Here is a 23,739-nt window from a genome sequence, read left to right on the forward strand (position 1 = left end):
ATGTCAGGGACATGACATCGGCATTGATATGTGCGCTAGTGTAAGACCATGTCTGGGACATGGCATTGTCACATTATGAGAGCCAATGTAAGACAATGTTTGGGACATGGCATCAATATTAAGACGAGAGCTAGTGTAAGACCATGTCTGGGACATGGCATCGGCCTCGACATGTGAGCTAGTGTAAGTCCATGTTTGGAACATGGCATCAGCAACTCACCCTCTTGTGTAAAGCTTGTCAGATATCCTTTAGTATTCGAAATGGTTTCATAGGTTATTTTAAAAGCTTGTGATAATGATATGGAATGATATAATCGTGTTGTGAGTGGTACAAGTTCTTATTTGAAACTCATGAGATATGAGTCTAGTTATGTTGCCTGATGGTAAGAATGACATGAGTCAGTTCTAACTATGAAAATGATCTTGGAACGTTATTGAAATCTTTGGTTTATACTTGTGATATATATATAAGCATGTAGTGATATTTACCCATGTTCACTCAAGAATGTTGTGTTGATTTATAATATGCATGGTTGATGTTGTTACTTATTCATATGCAACTTACTAAGCTTTATGCTTACTCCCTCTCCTTTCCATTTTCTTATAGTGCCACCAAGCTAGTATCGGGGATCAAGGGATGTCGGAGGCATCGATCACACTATCACCTAAAGCTTTGGTATAGCTTTTTTAATATTTTTTATTTTGGCATGTATAAGGGCTTGAATCTTTTGTTTAGTATCTTGTTAGTTTAGCCATAAGAGTTGGCTCATATGATGGATGTGATATTCATTTTGCATAGGCCATTAGTGTTGGCTAATATTGATTATTATTAAATGCATTTGATGAAAATTTCTTATGGTTGTGGTTGTTTTGGTTATATGTGTTATGTTTGGATTGGTTTTGGTTGATGTTGTGTAGGTTGGTGCAAATAAGGGTGGCAAAAAGGCTTGGAAAAGAGCCTTGTTTTTGTCCACATGGGCAGACACACAGGATGTGTCTAGACCGTGTATGACACACGGTTTGCCCCACGGGCGTGTAGTTTGGTCGTGTGTCCCCTGCACCTCAATTTTTCAAGTCAGTATGCATGGTAGTAAACACACGGGCAGAGACACAGCCGTGTGTCTCAGCCGCGTAAAGGACACGGCCTAACACACGAGCATGTGCCTTGGGCACGCCCTGGGCCCTTTATTGGTTGATGACATCAGAAATAGAATATCAAGGTTTTTGTACACGAGCTGAGACATGGGCATGTCATGGCCGTGTGAGGGACACAGGCCATGCACACAGGCATGTACCAAGTCGTGTGAAAACCCCTGTAGGTTCGAATCGAAATAAATCCACGTAGGTTAGGGACACAGGCGTGTCCAGATATGCCCATGGTCGTGTGAGCTACACGGGCCTTCAGCACGATCATGTTAAGACGACACACGGGCGTGTTCCCTGTTTACCTTGAAATTTTTTTAAAATTTTCTAAAGTACTCAATTAAGTCTCAAATATTTTTCGAAGCGTGTTTTGGGCCTTGTGGGCTCGTGTTAGGGACTTTATGTTCAGTTTTCAAAAAGTTTTAATTTGGACGAAAATTATGGCACGAAATGTTTGTAAGCATGGGTTTAAGTACGGTAACACCTCGTATCCTGTTCCGACGTTGAACTCGGGTAAGGGGTGTTACAAATATGACATAACATCTCATATGAACTTACCATACATACAATATTAAAGCATTTAAAGTATGGTACATGTTGCATTATTTGCAAATGAACTTACCCTCGATACTAAAAATGGTGAAAAAGACCTAACCATCAAATACGCATTTTTCCCTCGTTCTAGGTCTGAACCTCATTTTCTTTGATCTATAATATCACATTTAGTCTATTTATTAGTCACATTAGTCAATGTGATCCAAAAGTCATACTATGGTAAAATTACATTTTTTCCCCTAAACTTTGTCATATTTACACTTTTTCCCCTAGTCTCGTAAAATGATTTTCATTCAATTTATTTAACTTAAAAGCCTAGTTGAATCATTTTCATAACTATATCAGCCCACAATTTCCACTCAATCACACATTTATGACAATTTTTATAACTTTTACAAATTAGTCATTTTAGGCATTTTTATCGAAAACTAGTTAGTAAAAGTCGTTCAACACACAACAAACATTCATATTCCTCTAATAAACATCAAAATACACACATGTCACACATGGGTAAATTTTTAAACATGAACCCTACTTCAAATCAAGGGTAGAAATAGGTAAATCTTGTTACGAGGATTTCAAAAACGTAAAAATCATTAAGAACGGGGCAAGAACGGACTTACTATGGAGCTTGGAAAGCTTGAACAAAACCCTAGCCATGGTGGTCTTCAAAAGTTCGGCCAAGGGATTGAATATGACCAAAATTTGGCTTTTATTTACTTTATTTAATCATTTAATTACTAAATGACCAAAATGCTCCTAACTTAAAAATATTCTATTTCACCTATTTCATGTTCATTTTTGTCCAACAAATTAACCAATGGTCTAATTACCATTTAGGGACCTCCAATTTAAAATTTCCTAACAATTGGACACCTCTAGCATATAGAACTCAAGTTTTGCACTTTTTACAATTTAGTCCTTTTGACTAAATTGAGTGCCCGAACGTCGAAATTTTCGAATGAAGTTTTCACTAAATCATTCCATGAAATTGTAGACCATAAAAATATAATAAAAATAATTTTTTCCTCGTCGGATTTGTGGTCTCGAAACCACTATTCTGACTAGGCACAAAATCAGGCTATTACACATGCTAGGCATAGGGCTTGATAATATACATCGGCACGAAGCCTGCTAAGTACAGAGCCTGATAGTATACACCAGTACGAATCCTGCTGGACTCAAGGCTCGATACACTATCTCCAATACAACTCAATTTCATTAAACTTTCTTCAGCCAACATTCAATAATTACAATCACAATTATTAGAATAAAACAATTATCAGGGAATTTAATATGACATATTACATATAATACGAACTTACCTGTACCAAAACGATGCCTTAACGTGATCCAACAACTAATCCACTAATTTGATTTTTCCATAATTTGTGTCCGTTTGAGTCATTTATTGATCTAGATAATTATGTTTATTTAATTAATCTCATTCCAGAATTTAAAATAATTAATTTAGCTTATAACCCTTAACAATAAAAATTTACAAAATTACCCTCAAAATTTCCTTTTTTACGATTTAGTCATTAAACTTGAAACTTGCAATTTAACCACTTTTAATTAAAATTCATGCTAGCCGATTATTACCTAGCCTTATAAAAGCCCATTTTTATCATCAATTTACAATATTTTCCTTGAATTTTACCATTTTCATAAATAAATCCCTAAACATTAAAATCATCAAAAATTACCTAACAAAATATGTTTATTTAACAGCCAAGCTTAACAATCTATCATAAAATTTCAAAAACATATCAAATTCATCCATGGCATAACCTATAACATTTAACAATTTTACAAATTGACCCCCGTTAGCTAGAATAAACTAATACAAACTCAAAAACATAAAATTCACAAAAAACGGGTGGAAATTAAACTTACATGCAAAACCATGCTTGGCCAAAGCTTATGAAGGCAACAATGGAGTTTTCCATTTTCTTATTCGGTGATGAAGGTAGAAAATGAAGAAGATGCATGCTTTTTTTTTCTTTTGTTTTAAGTTTATTTATTAAATTACTATATTAACCGTAAAATAAACAACTAAAATTCCATATTTAAAATCATAAAATTTCCAATATGGTCTAAAACGGTATAATTACCACATAAAGCCCTTAATTCATGCTTTTATAACCATTTAATAAAAATAAAGCTATAGTGATTAAGTTCTACATCTTTTACAATTGAGTCCTTTTCAATTAATTAACTATCTAAACATTAAAATTTCTTAGTCAAATTTTAATATGCCCCTAATAACACTCCATAAATATTTAATAAAATATTTTTAGCTTGGTTTATAGAAATAAGGTCTCATCACCTCATTTTCTAAAACCACTTTAGCCTAATTATTCGTTCAAATAACATAAATTATCAAGTCAAAATTTATAATAATACTAGATTTGACTCATAAATCTTAAATAATGATATTTGTAGCTTACTCGTCAGATTTGTGGCCCCGAAACTACTATTTCTAACACCACTGAAAAATGAGTTTTACAGAAGTGGTTCATATATTGGTAGTCTCGACAGCCATTAGTGGATATTAGGTTGTTAGGAGAAGTTTTGCCCATTAGTCTCAGTTTTCCCCTCTTTGTCCTAATGAAGGTTTTATTTATTTAGTCTTAAGTTTCACAAAGACCCATTCGTTGATTACCTTATTCTCTTAGGTCAAACCTAAAAACTTTAAGAGCTCTATTAGGGTGTAGTCGAATGTGACTTGATGTACCCAAGTTAAGAGTTGATCTTGGAGTTTTGAGACATGACATAATGTGATTGTGGTTTCCTTAAGGTCAAGTAAGCAAAACATGCATTAACGACCTCACTCTTTTTTATAGCTAATCTGAATAAGTTTACATAGAGAAATTGATTTTTTTAGGTGCGTTTTCTTGTTGTGAAAGAATAAATGCCCTAGTTGCAATTTGATTGGACTTGGATATATATATGTTAATAAAGCAAAATTGTATACTAAAGAGTAGTAGTGTAAAGGTTTTCTTTGATGTTAACGTGAATAACAAACAAGTTATTCAAACTACTAATAAAACGAAGCCCATGGAACTAATAAGACCTACAAAGGAATTGTAAACAAGTTGTAATTGTGGGATCTTTATACATCAAACCCATGTTCTTAAAAATGTTCTTAATCAATGCATTGGCAAGATAGTGCTTTAGTAATGCTCGAGAGACTAGCATATGTTGACCTTACATACTTTGGATGTATGTAGCCAATTCCATAAGTTGAAGTGAGTACTTGATGACAACCATGGATTCTTGTTCTGGAAACAAGTGCATCAGATATGACCCTCAATGAGGACTCCACTAGATGGAATCACTTAAGTTTCTTAGGATAAATTCTCATGTAACCACCATGCAAATTAGTTCATTAACTTAAGATACTAGATTATCTTATATGAGAAAGGTAATCCTTTGACTTGATGACGAAAAATTGTAATGCAAGTACACATGTCGATCAAGTAATAAAGTGATAAGATGAGAACATTTGCGCGGAGACCAAATTCGAAGCTTCTTTGTATCAACTATTCAATTTTATCTAATTTAGGTCAATAAAAAATAAATTCTAATTACTACTAAAAATAAACTAAGTAAATTATAAAGACTTCACTAAACAAAGTAACGAAAACCATTATGTTTCTCAATCAAATTTATGAACCTAGAACTCAAATTACACCTAATTTAGCTAATTAGTTATCATTTATTCAGTTGTTCAATCTATATAATTACTAATAAAGACTCAGTGTGTAATACCCAAAATTTTTAAAAATTTTAGTTTTAGCCAAATTTCTTAAACTGAGTTTTTCTAATAAAGCTAAATCGAGAGATTTTTTTAGAGTGAGCAATGTGTTGGTTTTGTGGTTCATTAATTAGTTATATTCATTAATTAGATGTATTAATTCGTTAGAATTAGGAATTTAGAACTTAAAGCTTATAGACCAGATCGTAAGAGTAACTAAAGTAGTAGGGTTTATATTCAAATGGTAAATAGTTAGATTTAAATCATGGGAAGGTTTAGAATTGTAACATCCCAAACCCGGCCTAGAAATTATGGCCGAATCTGGCGTGTCACATCAACGTGTTTTTTTGAAACCGTGTTTCCATTAAAAAACCCTTCTAACAATTTAAAGCTTGTGTAAAGTCCCAGTTAGTGTTCGTTTAATTTTAAAAGCGTGGTTCATTGAAAAGTTAGTCACCTCTAAAGACGTCCTTAATTATTTTGTTGAAAACCTCTTTCACTTACAGAAGCTAAATTAAATTTAAGAAGTTAAAACATATGTTTTTGAAAACAGTAATTGGTTTGAAAACTTGTCTTTTCCTAGTCTAACAGTTTAAGGAAAGAAATCGAAGCCCAAATAAAAGTTAAAACCTCAAATGGCCTTATTAAATAACCAAAAATCCAATACGAAAATTGAGTAAATAAAGTCAAAAGTAGAACATCAGCAATCGTGTGGCCAGCTCCGAGTCCCTCACAGCTCCAAACCGTCTAAGGCTGAGGATTACCTGTATAGTTAAAAGAAAGGGTGAGTTTACAAAAACTCAGTGTGTAATCCCCTATCAGTCAAACAGTAAACAATGCATGCAGTAACAGTCTAGACTTGGGCCCTATTCAGTATCTGTACAGTCTCGGCCTTAGCCCTATACCGTAACAGTGTGGGCCTAACCCAATTCAGTATCAGTACAATGCAGACATGTAATCCACCCCATTCTAACCAACACACCACCCGTACCAACCAACACACCATGTAGGGATTACATTGACCCACCCAACCAACACACCAATATCGCAGCGAAGCTGCTAACATTAACGCAACAATGTTGCTAATAACAGTAAACGTGGCAAAGCTACCAGAGCAGTAATTATGTGGTAAAGCCACAATACAGTACTTCTTCAAAATTAGAAACCCAACCCCATATAGTATGTCGTGTCATAAACATTACGTGTATGCAGTATGTCATACTCAAACTGGTTATATAAATGTCATACACACATCAATTAACCTACCACTAGGGGTATAATGGTCATTTCACCGGTTAGGGGTAAAACAGTAATTTTACCCATCAGGGGTATTTCAATCATTTAATTAATTTTGGGGTCTCGGTATAGATAACGACCCTTCAAAAGGTCTACAGTCCACTATTCGATCACCATAACCCACTCCATTATTTGTCACTTACCGTAAATTTTATCTGTATGGGGCCCACGAGCCCATTGGGCCCACTCGACCCATCTCAGCCCAACGAGGCCCATAACGGCCCAAGCCCACGAGAATGCTCTGGCTCAGTTTACAACACAGGCGTTTGCACGCTCGTAAGGCCTCAAATGTCGAAGTTTCAGCTTTTCGGCTTTTTGGCTTTTACTGATTCGCTGTAACGTAGTGGTGTGAATACACACCTTTATCCAATGTTTCGATAGTAGCAAGATTTGCTGTATAAGTACACACCTTTTGGAGAGGAGAACGTCAATCACCACACGCCCAACCTTGATCCAAAATAATGATCCAATGTCAGTCTTTAATCACTCGAGTTAACCACCCTCTTATGAACTCTTAATCCCCCAACAATACATACCGCTTACCTTGATAAAACAAGTAGGGTTCAATCTACCCTTAACTAACGATCACTCACTTATTTGGCAACGATCTGCATTAAAGTCTAATTTGTTAAATAACCTTAAATGTAATCCACATAAACCAAGTGCACTTCTCACCGAACTGTGGACTAAGAGAGGAGGATAGCAGCATTCGGCCTACCCCAGCACAGCCTACAATCAAGGCACGCGATGCCACGAATGCACTCCTGACAATAATCGATAAAAAGGAAGGGGTTAGAGAGGGAGAATATTGTAGCACAACAAAAACAAAGAGGAACGGCACAACCGTGGACCCACACATTGGTGATAGTAATAGCAAGGCTCAGCTAATGCTAAGAATTCGGCAATCCAAGAGGAAACTCAATTACCTTGATCAAAGCAGGGAAGATTCGGCTTAGAAAGGGGATATTCGGCTAGCACAGAGAAAAACCCAAATAAGTAGAGAGGGAGAGGAGGTAAGTGGTATTCGGCCAAGGCTCCAAGAAAGGAAACGTAGTTGAGAGTAAGAAGGAGAGTGAAGAAGGATCAGAAAGATATTCGACCAAGCAAAACGAATAAGGGAGGGGGAAGGTGGAGATGTTCGGTCAATAATAAGTTGCAAAAGAGAGGCTTGATGGTCTCAAGATAAATGAGAGAGAGAGAAAACCCGAATGGTCAGAGACGTACCAAAAATGCAGAGAGGAAACAACAAAACTCAAGAGAAAAGTTACCGAAAAACAACAAAAATGCAAAGCCCTCTTGTTCCTATACCTATAAGGCACTACCAAAAGAAAGGAGAAATTCCCCAAAGTGTTCCCCCAAAGTGCCGAATACTCAACCCCAAAGAGTCTCAAATTCGGCCAACACCTTCCCACCCAAGCTCCACGATTTTCTCCCCCTTATCTCTCCACCTTTTCCTCCTCCAAATCCCTACCAACCTTCATCCAAATCCCTTTTGACCAAGTCTCTAACCACCTCTGCAGAGTTTACATCCAACTCTACCTCTCACGCAACAGAGACATAAAATAAAATCTCATTTTTCTTTACTTGGGAATTGAACCCATGTCCTCTCAGATGCTCCACACGCTACTTGCCACTATGCCACAAAGCTTTTTGTGACACAAAACAACCACAACCATTTATAAAACCCATGAGTTAGTACCTAGATTCTTCTAAGAGCAAAATCAAAAATTCTGCAATAGCCGAAGCTTGAACCCAGGACTTCCCAGACATCCCCAAACACACCCAATTCACTTAACCACCACACCAAACATGCAATTTGTGTTAAACCATGCAAAATTACAGACCCTATATTTTTGGGGCTTTACAACTCTACCCCCTAAAAGGAATTTCGACCTCAAAATTTGCCTGGTCAGAATAGGTGAGGGTATTATTGTCGCATCAGCTCATCTGGTTCCCACGTAGCTTCTTCTAAACCGTGATTACGCCATAGCACTTTGACTAGTGGAATAGATTTCCTCCTTAATACCTTAATGTCATGATCTAGTATCTGCATCGGTTCTTCTTCGATAGTCAAATCAGGTCTAATCTGAATTTCCTCAACTGGCACTATATGTGAGGGATCAGAATAATATCGCCTCAACATGGAGACGTGGAACACATCATGAATTCTATCTAGCTTAGGAAGCAACTTGAGTTGATAGGCGATAGGTCCCACACGCTTTAATACTCGGTAAGGTCTGATGAGACCTTCAGGAAGACATAATCCCCTACCTAGTACTCGATCTTTTTACGCTTTAAGTCTGCATAAGACTTCTGCCTATTAGTTGCTTCTTTTAACTGATCTCGAATTAACTTTACCTTATCTTCAGTAATAAAAACTAACTCGGGCCCCAAAACTCACCGCTCACCAAGTTCCGTCCAACAGGTAGGAGTACGACACTTATAACCATATAACACCTCATACGGTGCCATCTGAATACTAGACTAGTAACTGTTGTTGTAAGCGAGCTCTGCCAACAACAAATAGTCTTCCCAACTGCCTCGAAAATCAATTATATAGCATCTTAACATGTTCTCCAGTATTTGGATCACCCTCTCTGACTGACCGTATGATTGAGGATGGAACACAGTATTGAAGCCCAACCTTGTACCCAAAGCTTCATGTAACTTCTTCTAGAACCGAGAAGTAAATCTAAGATCTTTTTCTGATATGATAGAAACTGGTACTCTGTGCAGTCTCACAATCTCAGCCACATACAACTTGGCCAATTTCTACAATGAATAATCAGTGTGGACCAGAATAAAGTGGGCAGATTTAGTCAATCAATCTACAATAACCCATATCAAATCCTTCTTAGTCGGTGTTAAGCGTAGCCCACTTACAAAATCCATGGTTACCCTCTCCTATTTCCAGAGTGGAATCTTTATTGGCTGTAGTAACCCAGAAGGCAGTTGATGCTCAGCCTTAACTTGCTGGCATGTCAAGCACTTACCTGCAAACTAGTAACCTCGCGCTTAAGCCCGGCCACCAGTACAGCTCACGAAGATCTTGATATAACTTTTTCTATCAGGATGCATAGCATACGGACTACTATGTGCTTATTGTAGTATAGATTGCCTTGAATCAGAATCCATCGGTATACAAACTCTCCCACGAAAACATAGCACTCCCTCACTATTCAGCCCAAAATCCGTAGTCTGACCATTCTCAACCAATAGAAAATGAGGAACCAATGACTCATCCAACAACTGTTTCTCCTTAATTTGACCAGCCCAGTTCGGTCTCACTTGAAGCTCAGCTAACAAGCTACCATCATCAAACAGGCTGAAACGAGAAAACATTGCTTTCAAATTAGATACAACCCTACGGCTCAGTGCGTCAGCTACCACGTTAGCCTTACCAGGGTGGTACTCAATTGAACAATCATAATCCTTAAGCAACTCTATCCACCTTCGTTGCCTATGGTTCAACTCCTTCTGAGTGAGGAGGTACTTGAGGCTTTTATGATCTGTGTAAATAATAGTCTTCTCATCATATAAGTAAAGCCTCTAAATCTTCAGTACGAAAACCACCACAGCTAACTCCAAGTCATGAGTGGGGTAATTCACCTCATGAGGCTTAAGCTGACGAGACGCGTAAGCAACCACCTTACCCTCTTGCATCAACACACAAGCCAATCCAATGTGCGACACATCACTATAGACAGTGAATTCCTTCCCAGACTCTGGTTGTCTTAAAACAGGGGCCTCAATCAGAACTTTCTTCAGTTTCTCAAAACTCTCTTGTTGCTTATCAGTCCAATTAAATGGTACCCCTTTACGCAGTAACTTAGTCAAAGGTGCAGCAATCAGTGAAAACCCCTCAACAAAACGTCTGTAATACCCTGCCAGACTTAGAAAGCTTCGAATCTCAAATACCATCTTTGGTGGTTTCCAATCCACTATGGCTTCAATTTTTCGAGGATCAACCCCAATCCCCTCGGCAGACACCACATGACCCACAAATCTCACTTCTCGTAGCTAAAACTCACACTTGCTGAACTTTGCGTAAAGCTGCTTTTCCCTCAAAATTTGCAAGACAATTCGAAGATGTGCATCATGATCCTCTTCGGTTCTTGAATACACCAGGAAGTCATCTATAAACCTAACTACGAATCGATCCAAATAGGATTGGAATATTGGGTTCATCAAATCCATAAAAGCCGTTGGTGCATTTGTCAACCCAAACGGCATCATTAGAAAATCGTAGTGACCATAACGAGTTCTAAACGCGGTCTTATACACATTGGCCTTCTTAACCTATAGCTGATGATACCCAGACAGAAGATCTATCTTGGAGAAAATCGTAGCTCCTCGCAGCTGATCAAGAAGATCTATCTTGATAGTCATTTTGTTCAGTTGACGATAATCGATGCACATGCGCATGCATCCATCCTTCTTCTTCACAAACAACATTGGTGCTCCCCACGAGGGCACACTCGATTGAATGAATCCTCAGTCCAGTAGCTGTTGAATTTGAGCCTTTAACTCGACCAGCTCCTTCGATGCCATCCTATAAGGGGCGATGGACACTAGAGCTGTTCCAGGTAGGAGCTCAATACCGAATTCGACCCCACGGTTTGGAGGCAACCCAGGAAGCTCTTCAAAAAATACATCTGAAAACTCCTTAATAGTTTTGACATCTCCAACAGAAGGACCTTTAGAATCAGAAATGCTAACATAAGCTAGAAACGTCTCGCAACCCTTGCGAACCAATTTCTTAGCCCTTAATGCAAAAATTGTAACACCCCGAACCCGAAACCGACACCGGAGTCGAACACGAGGTGTTAACTGGCTTTAACCCCTTACAAAATTTATTTTCCAGACACTGCCCAATCTGGGTACTAGCCGCTTTAAAAATCATATCTTGAGTTTCGTAACTCAAAAATCAGTTTCGTAATTTTTCCCAGAAACTAGACTCATGTGCCCATCTATGTATTTTTTTCTAGAATTTTTGGTTGGGCCAATTAGTACAGTTTATTAGTCAAAGTCCCCCAAGTTGCAGGGGTCGACTACACTGACCTTTGCCCATTACGACTGGGATATCTCCCTGCACGGGGCTTCAATACTGTTGCCGTTTGTTTCTATGAAAACTAGACTCAGAGAGGAATCTTCACATATATGGTACGACCCCTAATTATCTCTGGTTAATTTATAATGAATTTCCAAAGTCGGAGCAGGGAATCCAGAAACCGTTCTGGCCCTGTCCCACTAAAATCTGATTATCTCTTAATATACTGCCCATATATCTTTTCGTTACTTCCTCATGAAAGCAGACTCATCGAGCTTCGATTACATAATTTATTCATCAATTAATTCCACTCCCACTATTTTTAGTGATTTTTCAATCTCATGACACTGCTGCTGCCAGCATCTGTTACGAAAGTAACTAGGTCCGTTTCATGCCTACCCTTGATCCAATTCAATCGAACATTCGTGCCATTTTCGCATGGCTTAAAGTTTACATGCCATAATTCAAACACAACGTACTAGCTTATACATGCCAAAATGATCTTCTAAACACACTAAGAAGAAAGTACCAAAACTTGCTATCCGGTGTGATGACTTCAATGACGGCCCGACCCCGTAAAAATAGATGAGACCAAGCAACCTATAGTGGGTGACAAGGAAACATCGAGTGAGTTTATAACTCAGTAAGTCATAAGCAATGCACTACCATCTATCAACAACATTATCACAAGAGGAAACAAAATAGAACGAGACAATTCACTCCATCCATACCGAACCATACCATAGTTCCTCCAACTTATCAATTCAATTTCATATCAATTCATGCATTCACAATTCATATACTCATCAATAAGACATTGAAGCATTTTCATAAATCGATTTATTTTCGTTACAATCAAACAACAAAACGGCCTTTCACCCATCCTACGATAAATTTTTATGTACGTGACTTCAAGTATAGTTGTCACATAGGTTCAACTTACCGAGCTCAACACCAAGTATAAGCATAGCACATATTAGCCATGTACTCAAGACACTTACCCGATCTGCTGTCCGCGATCGACTCAATAGTGTCGCACACATAGTGTCCATAATGATTCATGAATGTACATTGAGCCCGCACACTCAGTGCTATATAATCAACTCGCACACTTAGTGCCACGTAATCAAATCGCACACTTAGTGCTACATAGTCAGGCTCGCACACTTAGTGCCGCATGGTCAATTCGCACACTTAGTGCATCATATTCATTTCGCACACTGAGTGCAACATAGTCAAATCGCACCCTTAGTGCTGTACAATTTAATCCCGCGCACTTAGCGCCCATCTCATGGTCATAAATGGTTATCCCGCACGTTTAGTGCCGAGATCAACAACTCAGTACATCTTACCTCTTTTCATTCATTCAACAATTTCATCATCACATACGTACATGCATATATATAAGTGTATTTATTCATTCCAACCAGCATCAATACATACACATTATGACCATTTGAAACACTACCCACTACATGCTTAATGACTTACTTTATGTTGGGTAAAATAATTCCGAGTCGGCTACTCGATGACCTTCGATTTCCCCTTGTTGGACGCCTCTTCTTTAGGTTCTTGAGCTTAAATAATACAAATAAGAGTATTCAATATTTAACTCAATAACATGAATTTATTTATCACATTCGGCAATCACACATCATTAAATTTTCAAACCAAGATGTCATTATATGACCACATATACACATATCCATATACTCAAGCTCAATAATTATAATGTAATATCATGTACCCACTTTAAGTATATTGCCGAATATACTTAATCATACATACACCTAACCAAAACAATTTCCTAAAATCTTCATATCATTTATACACTAGGCCGATTGCCCTCACCAAGTTCACCTATGTTCTTCAACAATTCCTTCATTGATCAAGCACATATTCGGCCAAGAAATGGCAATTTTAGCAACCTTCGATTTAGTACTTAACTTTTACCACATATCAAATAACTCATTTCCTTACTCATGTGACCACGTATATTCGGTCATGCATGCACACATAAAATCAATTTGGAGACTCTATCAATCCAACATACATTCGGCACCTTCATCCACCATTCTACCAAGCATGTAATATTCAAGCACAACCAAACCCACATTCGGCCCTAGCTCATAACAAGGTAGCCGATTTTTTTTTTTTATAGTTCAAACACTCCTCTATCATCATTCACCTAACTTTAACATGAAACAACAAAACTCACCATTTCTCATCCAAATAACATGAACAACAACCATTCCTTGAACCCTTTATCATGACCGATTGCTCATGTTATCAACAAGATTCAAGGTTTAAACATGGGCTATTTAAAACATGCATGCACCTCAAAGACAACATCAACATACCTTAGTCTAGCAACCACCATAGCCGATTTTCTCAAGCCTTTTTCCCCTTCCTTTCTTTCCTCTATTCGGCCAAGGATGTTCAAGAATGAACTCTTTTTTTTTTCTTTCTTCAATTCACGGCAACAAGGGGGGTGAGACCATGTTATTTTTTTTTCCATCACCCTTCCTTTCATTTTTTAATCACCATGCTTATTATTTTATTTTTCTTAACATGCATCACTAGCATAACATGTTGGAGACATGTTTCCACCTATAGCATGGCCGGCCACTACATATTAGGGAGGGGGAATTTGACATGCAAGTCCCCTTTTTCTTCCACATGCACTAATAGGTCCTCATGCATTGACCTATCACATTTTTAAATTTTCTCATATAAGTCCTATTGACTAAATTCACATGCAATCGACTAAATCGAAGCTTGAAATTTTTACACATTCATGATTACATATTCTAGACAATAAACATCACATTCAAACCTTTCGGTGACTCGGTTTAGCGGTCCCGAAACCACTTCCCGGCTAGGGTCAATTTTGGGCTGTCACAACTCTCCCCCACTTAAGAAATTTTCGTCCTCGAAAATCTTACCAGTAAATAGGTTTGGATATCGTTCTTTCATCGAGCTCTCGGGTTCCCAAGTTGCTTCCTCGATCCCGTGTTTGAGCCACAACACCTTAACCAACGGAACCCTTTTGTTTCGCAACTCTTTCACCTCACGAGCTAGGATACGTATCGGTTCTTCTTCATAACTCATATCGGCTTGAATTTCAACCTCTGATGGGCTAATTATATGCGACGGATCAGATCGATAGCGTCGAAGCATCGAAACATGAAAGACATCGTGAATCTTTTCAAGCTCAGGGGGCAAAATCAATCTATACGCAACTGGCCCCACTCGTTCGGAGATTTCGTACGGCCCAATGAATCTCAGGCTCAACTTGCCCTTACGGCCAAACCTAAGTACCTTTTTCCAAGGCGAAACTTTAAGGAACACTTTATCTCCCACCTGATATTCAATGTCCTTCCGTTTCAGATCCGCATACGATTTCTGACGATTTGTGGCTGCCTTCAAACTTTCACGGATTACTTTTACTTTCTGTTCGGCATCTTTAACAAATCAACTCCGAAAATTTTACTTTCACCGAGCTCGGTCCAAAACAATGGTGTACGGCATTTACGACCGTACAAAGCCTCGTAAGGTGCCATCTTAATACTTGATTGAAAACTATTGTTGTAAGCGAATTCAATCAAAGGTACATACCGTTCCCATGAACCACTAAACTCAAGGATGCAGCATCTCAGCATGTCCTCGAGTATCTGAATTATCCGCTCGGATTGACCATCGGTTTGGGGATGAAAAGCGGTGCTAAAATGCAGCTTGGTACCCAGAGCTTCTTGCAATTTCTTCCAAAATCGCGAGGTGAATCTCGGATCTCTATCCGACACGATAGAAATAGGTACTCCATGCAATCTCACAATCTGAGTAACATACAATTCGGCTAGTTTATCCAATGAAAAATCCGTACGCACGGGGATAAAGTGAGCCGACTTAGTCAGCCTATCAACAACAACCCAAATCGCATCCTTCTTACTTGCGGACAATGGCCGTCCGGACACAAAGTCCATTGTGACTCGGTCCCATTTCCACTCGGGTATCATGATCGGCTGAAGTAACCCTGAAGGCACTTGATGTTTCGCTTTCACTTGTTGACATATTAAACATCTCGAAACAAAGTCGGAGATGTCTCGCTTCATACCATGCCACCAAAACCGACGTTTCAAGTCATTGTACATTTTCGTGCTCCCCGGGTGAATTGACATTCGGCTACAATGGGCTTCGTTCAGGATCATCGGAATGAGTTCCGAATTCCTTGGAACGCACAAACGACTTCTAAACCTCAAACAACCATCATCATCAATCTGAAACTCCGATTCCTTGTTCGGATCACACTCAGCTCGTTTTGCAACCAATTCATATCGACTTTCTGAGCTTCATGAATTTGATGAGTCAATAATGGTTTGGCTTTTAATTCAGCTACTAACACATTGTCAGGTAGAACAGACAAGTGTACATTCATCGCTCGCAAAGCAAACAGTGATTTCCGGCTTAAGGCGTCCGCAACCACATTAGCCTTTCCCGGGTGGTAATCAATGACAAGCTCGTAATCTTTCAACAATTCAAGCCAACGTCTTTGTCGCAGATTCAAGTCCCGTTGAGTCATCAAATATTTGAGACTTTTGTGATCCGAAAACACATGGCACTTCTCACCAAACAAATAATGTCGCCATATTTTCAATGCAAACACAATAACAAATAATGTCGAGATCATGGGTCGGATAATTTCTCTCGTGTGGCTTCAATTGTCTCGACGCATAGGCCACAACTCGACCTTCTTGCATCAATACGCAACCCAACTCGAGTAGGGATGCGTCACTATAAACGACAAACTCTTTACCCGATTCGGGTTGTACCAAAATTGGAGCTTCAGTCAGATGAGTTTTCAGTTGATCGAAGCTTTTCTGACATTTCTCCGTCCATTCGAACTTAACATCCTTCTGAAGTAGCTTCGTCATTGGTGTGGCTATCATCGAGAAACCTTTGACAAATCGTCGGTAATAACCGGCGAGCCCTAGAAAGCTCCGGACTTCAGTAACATTTCTCGGAGGCTTCCAGTTAAGTATGGCTGAAATTTTGCTCGGGTCAACCCGAATACCCGATGCGGATACCACATGACCCAAGAAGCTAACCTCTCTTAGCCAGAACTCACACTTACTGAACTTAGCATATAACTGCTTATCCCGCAAAATTTGCAACACTAGCCTCAGATGCTCAGCATGTTCGGCCTCATCTCTTGAATAGACCAAGATGTCATCAATAAACACAACTACGAACCGATCCAAATACGGCCTAAAGATCCGATTCATCAAATCCATAAACACCGCAGGGGCATTAGTGAGCCCAAACGGCATCACTAAGAACTCATAGTGACCGTACCTCGTTCTGAAAGCAGTTTTGGGTACGTCCGAATCTCGAATCCGCAACTGATAATAACCCGATCTCAAATCTATCTTTGAAAACACCGATGCCCCCTTTAATTGATCGAACAGATCATCAATACGCGGCAACGGATATTTATTCTTTATCGTCACTTTATTCAGTTGACGATAATCAATACACAACCTCATGGTTCCGTCCTTCTTTTTCACGAACAATACTGGTGCACCCCAAGGTGAGAAACTCGGTCGAGCGAAACCTCTATCCGTCAATTCTTGCAACTGAGCTTTCAACTCTTTTAACTCGGTTAGTGCCATACGATACGGAGCGATCGAAATAGGCGTAGTTCCAGGTACAAGCTCAATACCAAACTCTACCTCCCGAACAGGTGGCAAACCCGGTAACTCTTCAGGGAAAACATCCGGGTATTCACAGACCACCGGCACCGATTCGGGTTTCTTTTCTAACTCCTTATCATCAAGTACATACGCGAGGTATGCTTCGCACCCTTTCCTTACATATTTCTGGGCCAACATTGCTGATATTACAGCTGGCAACCCCCTTAAGTCCGCAGACTCAACTCGGATTATTTCGTTATTTGCGCACCTCAAATCGATAGTCTTGCTTTTGCAATTCACAACCGCATCATGCGCGGTTAACCAATCCAAACCAAGAATAACATCAAACTCGTCGAACGGCAAAAGCATCAAATCAGCCAGAAAACAGGATTCTCGGATTATTAGAGGGCATCTCTTACACACTTTATCAACAAGTACGCATTGACCCAAAGGGTTTGATACTCGAATTACGAGCTCAGTAGACTCAACAGGTAGAGTTTTACTGGTTGCTAAGGTTTCGCATACATATGAATGAGTAGAACCAGGGTCAATCAATGCAATCACATTAGTATCAAAGAGAGTGAAGGTACCAGTGATGACGTCGGGGGAGGATGCCTCCTCTAGTGCGCGAATGGCATATGCTCTAGCAGGAGTACGGTTCTCGGCGCGATCGGCCGTATCAGAGGCCCCCCTCTGACTACCACCCCTGCCTCCTAATATTCTCGGTGGTCTACCTCTAGATGTCACTCCACTAGGTCTTGCACCTTGAATCTTATTCTTCTCATCCAGCTCCGTGCAATCTCTAATGAAGTGGTCCTTCGAACCGCATCCGTAACAGGCCCTGTTAGTAGACTTGCCCCAACATTCACCTAGGTGTCGTCTTCCACATTGGGGACATTCAGGTTTCTCGTGACGATTATTGCCCACACTAGCTACCGAAGTAGCTCGAGAGCCCATCGATGGTCTTGTCCTGATGGAAATTCCCGCAGTCGCCCTCGACTTATTAATGTCCTCCCTGAACTTCTTCACAGCTGAGAACGGAGCTTTACCCGTCGATCTTTTACGATAATCTCTAGCTTCAAATTCAGCCTTCCTCTTCTCCTTTCCAAGTTCCTCCGCCTTGCAGGCTCGTTCGACTAGTGTTACGAATTCCTTTATTTCCAAAATACCCGTTAGTAGCTTTAAATCTTCATTCAATCCTTCCTCGAATCTTTTGCACATAGCAACCTCATCAGCTACACACTCCCGGGCATACCTACTAAGTCTTACGAATTCATGTTCGTATTCAGATACAGTCATACGGCCTTGCTTGAGTTCCAAGAACTCCTTACGCTTCTGGTCAATGAACCGTTGGCTAATAAATTTCTTCCGGAATTCCGTTTGAAAGAAGTCCCAAGTTACTCGCTCGTTCGAGACTATGGAAATCAAGGTCCTCCACCAATAGTAGGCTGAGTCCCGCAGCAAAGATACAGCACATTTTAGACATTCATCGGGTGTGCATGACAATTCATCGAACACCCGAATGGTGTTATCAAGCCAGAACTCGGCCCTTTCAGCGTCATCAGTTACTATGGCCTTGAACTCCTCGGCCCCACGCTTCCTAATCAAGTCTACAGGTGGCTTACTCAGCCTCACAGGATCAGCGACTGATGGCCTTACAGGCTCTTGGGGTGGATTATTCAAATTTGGGAATTGTTGGACAGCCGGGTTGGCTCGGGCATATTGCGCGACCCACTCATTCATCATGGTAAAGAAGGCTTGTTTAGCCCCCCTCACCTTGATTATTCGCAGATGACTGAGGTTCAACAGGCGGCGTCCCTTGTGCAGGAGCAGCCACTACGCTCTCAACGTCATCCGCTAGGGTTCTTTCTTCACCGGGATCCATTTACTAATCAAGACAAAAACATTTCAACCGTCAGAAGTCATCACCCTTTTAAACATTAACATTATGGCATGTATAGCTAGACTCATACGTGCTATGGTAGTCCTAGAACCGACTAAACCATAGCTCTGATACCAATAAAATGTAACACCCCGAACCCGAAACCGACACCGGAGTCGAACACGAGGTGTTAACTGGCTTTAACCCCTTACAAAATTTATTTTCCAGACACTGCCCAATCTGTGTACTAGCCGCTTTAAAAATCATATCTTGAGTTTCGTAACTCAAAAATCAGTTTCGTAATTTTTCCCAGAAACTAGACTCATGTGCCCATCTATGTATTTTTTTTCTAGAATTTTTGGTTGGGCCAATTAGTACAATTTATTAGTCAAAGTCCCCCAAGTTGCAGGGGTCGACTACACTGACCTTTGCCCATTACGACTGGGATATCTCCCTGCACGGGGCTTCAATACTGTTGCCGTTTGTTTCTATGAAAACTAGACTCAGAGAGGAATCTGTACATATATGGTACGACCCCTAATTATCTCTTGTTAATTTATAATGAATTTCCAACGTCGGAGCAGGGAATCCAGAAACCGTTCTGGCCCTGTCCCACTAAAATCTGATTATCTCTTAATATACTGCCCATATGATCTTTTCGTTACTTCCTATGAAAGCAGACTCATCGAGCTTCGATTACATAATTTATTCATCAATTAATTCCACTCCCACTATTTTTAGTGATTTTTCAATCTCATGACACTGCTGCTGCCAGCATCTGTTACGAAAGTAACTAGGTCCGTTTCATGCCTACCCTTGATCCAATTCAATCGAACATTCGTGCCATTTTCGCATGGCTTAAAGTTTACATGCCATAATTCAAACACAACGTACTAGCTTATACATGCCAAAATGATCTTCTAAACACACTAAGAAGAAAGTACCAAAACTTGCTATCCGGTGTGATGACTTCAATGACGGCCCGACCCCGTAAAAATAGATGAGACCAAGCAACCTATAGTGGGTGACAAGGAAACATCGAGTGAGTTTATAACTCAGTAAGTCATAAGCAATGCACTACCATCTATCAACAACATTATCACAAGAGGAAACAAAATAGAACGAGACAATTCACTCCATCCATACCGAACCATACCATAGTTCCTCCAACTTATCAATTCAATTTCATATCAATTCATGCATTCACAATTCATATACTCATCAATAAGACATTGAAGCATTTTCATAAATCGATTTATTTTCGTTACAATCAAACAACAAAACGGCCTTTCACCCATCCTACGATAAATTTTTATGTACGTGACTTCAAGTATAGTTGTCACATAGGTTCAACTTACCGAGCTCAACACCAAGTATAAGCATAGCACATATTAGCCATGTACTCAAGACACTTACCCGATCCGCTGTCCGCGATCGACTCAATAGTGTCGCACACATAGTGTCCATAATGATTCATGAATGTACATTGAGCCCGCACACTCAGTGCTATATAATCAACTCGCACACTTAGTGCCACGTAATCAAATCGCACACTTAGTGCTACATAGTCAGGCTCGCACACTTAGTGCCGCATGGTCAATTCGCACACTTAGTGCATCATATTCATTTCGCACACTGAGTGCAACATAGTCAAATCGCACCCTTAGTGCTGTACAATTTAATCCCGCGCACTTAGCGCCCATCTCATGGTCATAAATGGTTATCCCGCACGTTTAGTGCCGAGATCAACAACTCAGTACATCTTACCTCTTTTCATTCATTCAACAATTTCATCATCACATACGTACATGCATATATATAAGTGTATTTATTCATTCCAACCAGCATCAATACATACACATTATGACCATTTGAAACACTACCCACTACATGCTTAATGACTTACTTTATGTTGGGTAAAATAATTCCGAGTCGGCTACTCGATGACCTTCGATTTCCCCTTGTTGGACGCCTCTTCTTTAGGTTCTTGAGCTTAAATAATACAAATAAGAGTATTCAATATTTAACTCAATAACATGAATTTATTTATCACATTCGGCAATCACACATCATTAAATTTTCAAACCAAGATGTCATTATATGACCACATATACACATATCCATATACTCAAGCTCAATAATTATAATGTAATATCATGTACCCACTTTAAGTATATTGCCGAATATACTTAATCATACATACACCTAACCAAAACAATTTCCTAAAATCTTCATATCATTTATACACTAGGCCGATTGCCCTCACCAAGTTCACCTATGTTCTTCAACAATTCCTTCATTGATCAAGCACATATTCGGCCAAGAAATGGCAATTTTAGCAACCTTCGATTTAGTACTTAACTTTTACCACATATCAAATAACTCATTTCCTTACTCATGTGACCACGTATATTCGGTCATGCATGCACACATAAAATCAATTTGGAGACTCTATCAATCCAACATACATTCGGCACCTTCATCCACCATTCTACCAAGCATGTAATATTCAAGCACAACCAAACCCACATTCGGCCCTAGCTCATAACAAGGTAGCCGATTTTTTTTTTTATAGTTCAAACACTCCTCTATCATCATTCACCTAACTTTAACATGAAACAACAAAACTCACCATTTCTCATCCAAATAACATGAACAACAACCATTCCTTGAACCCTTTATCATGACCGATTGCTCATGTTATCAACAAGATTCAAGGTTTAAACATGGGCTATTTAAAACATGCATGCACCTCAAAGACAACATCAACATACCTTAGTCTAGCAACCACCATAGCCGATTTTCTCAAGCCTTTTTCCCCTTCCTTTCTTTCCTCTATTCGGCCAAGGATGTTCAAGAATGAACTCTTTTTTTTTTCTTTCTTTCTTTAATTCACGGCAACAAGGGGGGTGAGACCATGTTATTTTTTTTTTCCATCACCCTTCCTTTCATTTTTTTAATCACCATGCTTATTATTTTATTTTTCTTAACATGCATCACTAGCATAACATGTTGGAGACATGTTTCCACCTATAGCATGGCCGGCCACTACATATTAGGGAGGGGGAATTTGACATGCAAGTCCCCTTTTTCTTCCACATGCACTAATAGGTCCTCATGCATTGACCTATCACATTTTTAAATTTTCTCATATAAGTCCTATTGACTAAATTCACATGCAATCGACTAAATCGAAGCTTGAAATTTTTACACATTCATGATTACATATTCTAGACAATAAACATCACATTCAAACCTTTCGGTGACTCGGTTTAGCGGTCCCGAAACCACTTCCCGGCTAGGGTCAATTTTGGGCTGTCACAAAAATCACGTTAGATAGATAATCTATTCGCTCCCCTATCACAGTCACCTCTTCATCCTTTGTAGACTTCAACACCATATGCTTAGCAGCACAATCCAATTTTGCACGGTGTTTCACTAGCCAATCCATGCCCAATATAATATCAAATTCCCCAAACGGCAGTTCCATCAAATTCATCGAAAAAACAACCCCTTGGACCTCTGAACAACTTATTCACCCAAACTGACTGTCCCTGTGGACTCAACACAGTCATCTCACTAACGATATTTTCAAACTGAATACCCAACGTCTCAAACACAGTGCAGGCAACATACGAGTGTGTAGACCTAATATCAATTAAACCAGTGTATGGTACATTATAAATCAGGAATATACCAGTTATGATGTCAGGGGCATCACCATCTTCTAGGCGACGAGCAGCATAGACCAAGGCTAGCTATCTCTCCTCAGTGTTACCAGCACCTCTGCCCGGTACTCCATAACCTCATCCCAAACCATTTTCACCCCTAGCTTATCCACATTCTCTCGATGGCTGCTAACCACCTCTCTCTGGTTGAATTTGGCCCTGACCTGCAGCTTGCATCTGAATAGGCCTCTGAGTACAGTTTTTAACCTGATAATCCATGGACCCACATTGGAAACACGCCCCAGTTTGTTTCCAATACTCACCCTGGTGAGCTCTTCCACAATCAGCGTAAGGTTGCATTCTTGTAGAAATGACAGGAACCGCTCGGACTGACCCATCAAATCTGGCCCTCTTCATAGGCCTTCCAGAAGAACCTGAGGGTCCAAAATCCCTCTTATTTCTGCCCCTATCTTTCTTGCGGTTCTGGCGCTCAGAGCGCTTCACATCCTCGGTAATTTTTGCTTTCTCAACAAGGGCAGCAAAGTCTCGCTCCCTTTGCAGAGCTATCAGCACATGTAACTCATCTTGGAGGCCATCCTCAAACTGTACATGGCGTTCATACTCAGTTGCAACTATCCCGTGAGCATATCGACTCAGCCACAGAAACTCTAACTTGCACTAAGCCACAGTCTTAT

General features: G+C 39.6%; 1 protein-coding gene across 1 annotated transcript; it reads right to left on the reverse strand.

The window, feature by feature from the left end:
- Positions 1-11,248: 11,248 nt before the first annotated feature.
- LOC121211381 (uncharacterized) lies at positions 11,249-22,875 on the reverse strand. The gene is made up of 2 exons (XM_041084141.1): positions 22,747-22,875; positions 11,249-11,497 (listed from the first exon to the last, which is right to left on the reverse strand). Exons 1-2 carry the CDS (start codon positions 22,873-22,875, stop codon positions 11,249-11,251), a joined length of 378 nt encoding a protein of 125 aa, XP_040940075.1.
- Positions 22,876-23,739: the final 864 nt, after the last annotated feature.

Source organism: Gossypium hirsutum, chromosome A12, assembly GCF_007990345.1.
Source record: "Gossypium hirsutum isolate 1008001.06 chromosome A12, Gossypium_hirsutum_v2.1, whole genome shotgun sequence".
NCBI lineage: Eukaryota > Viridiplantae > Streptophyta > Magnoliopsida > Malvales > Malvaceae > Gossypium > Gossypium hirsutum.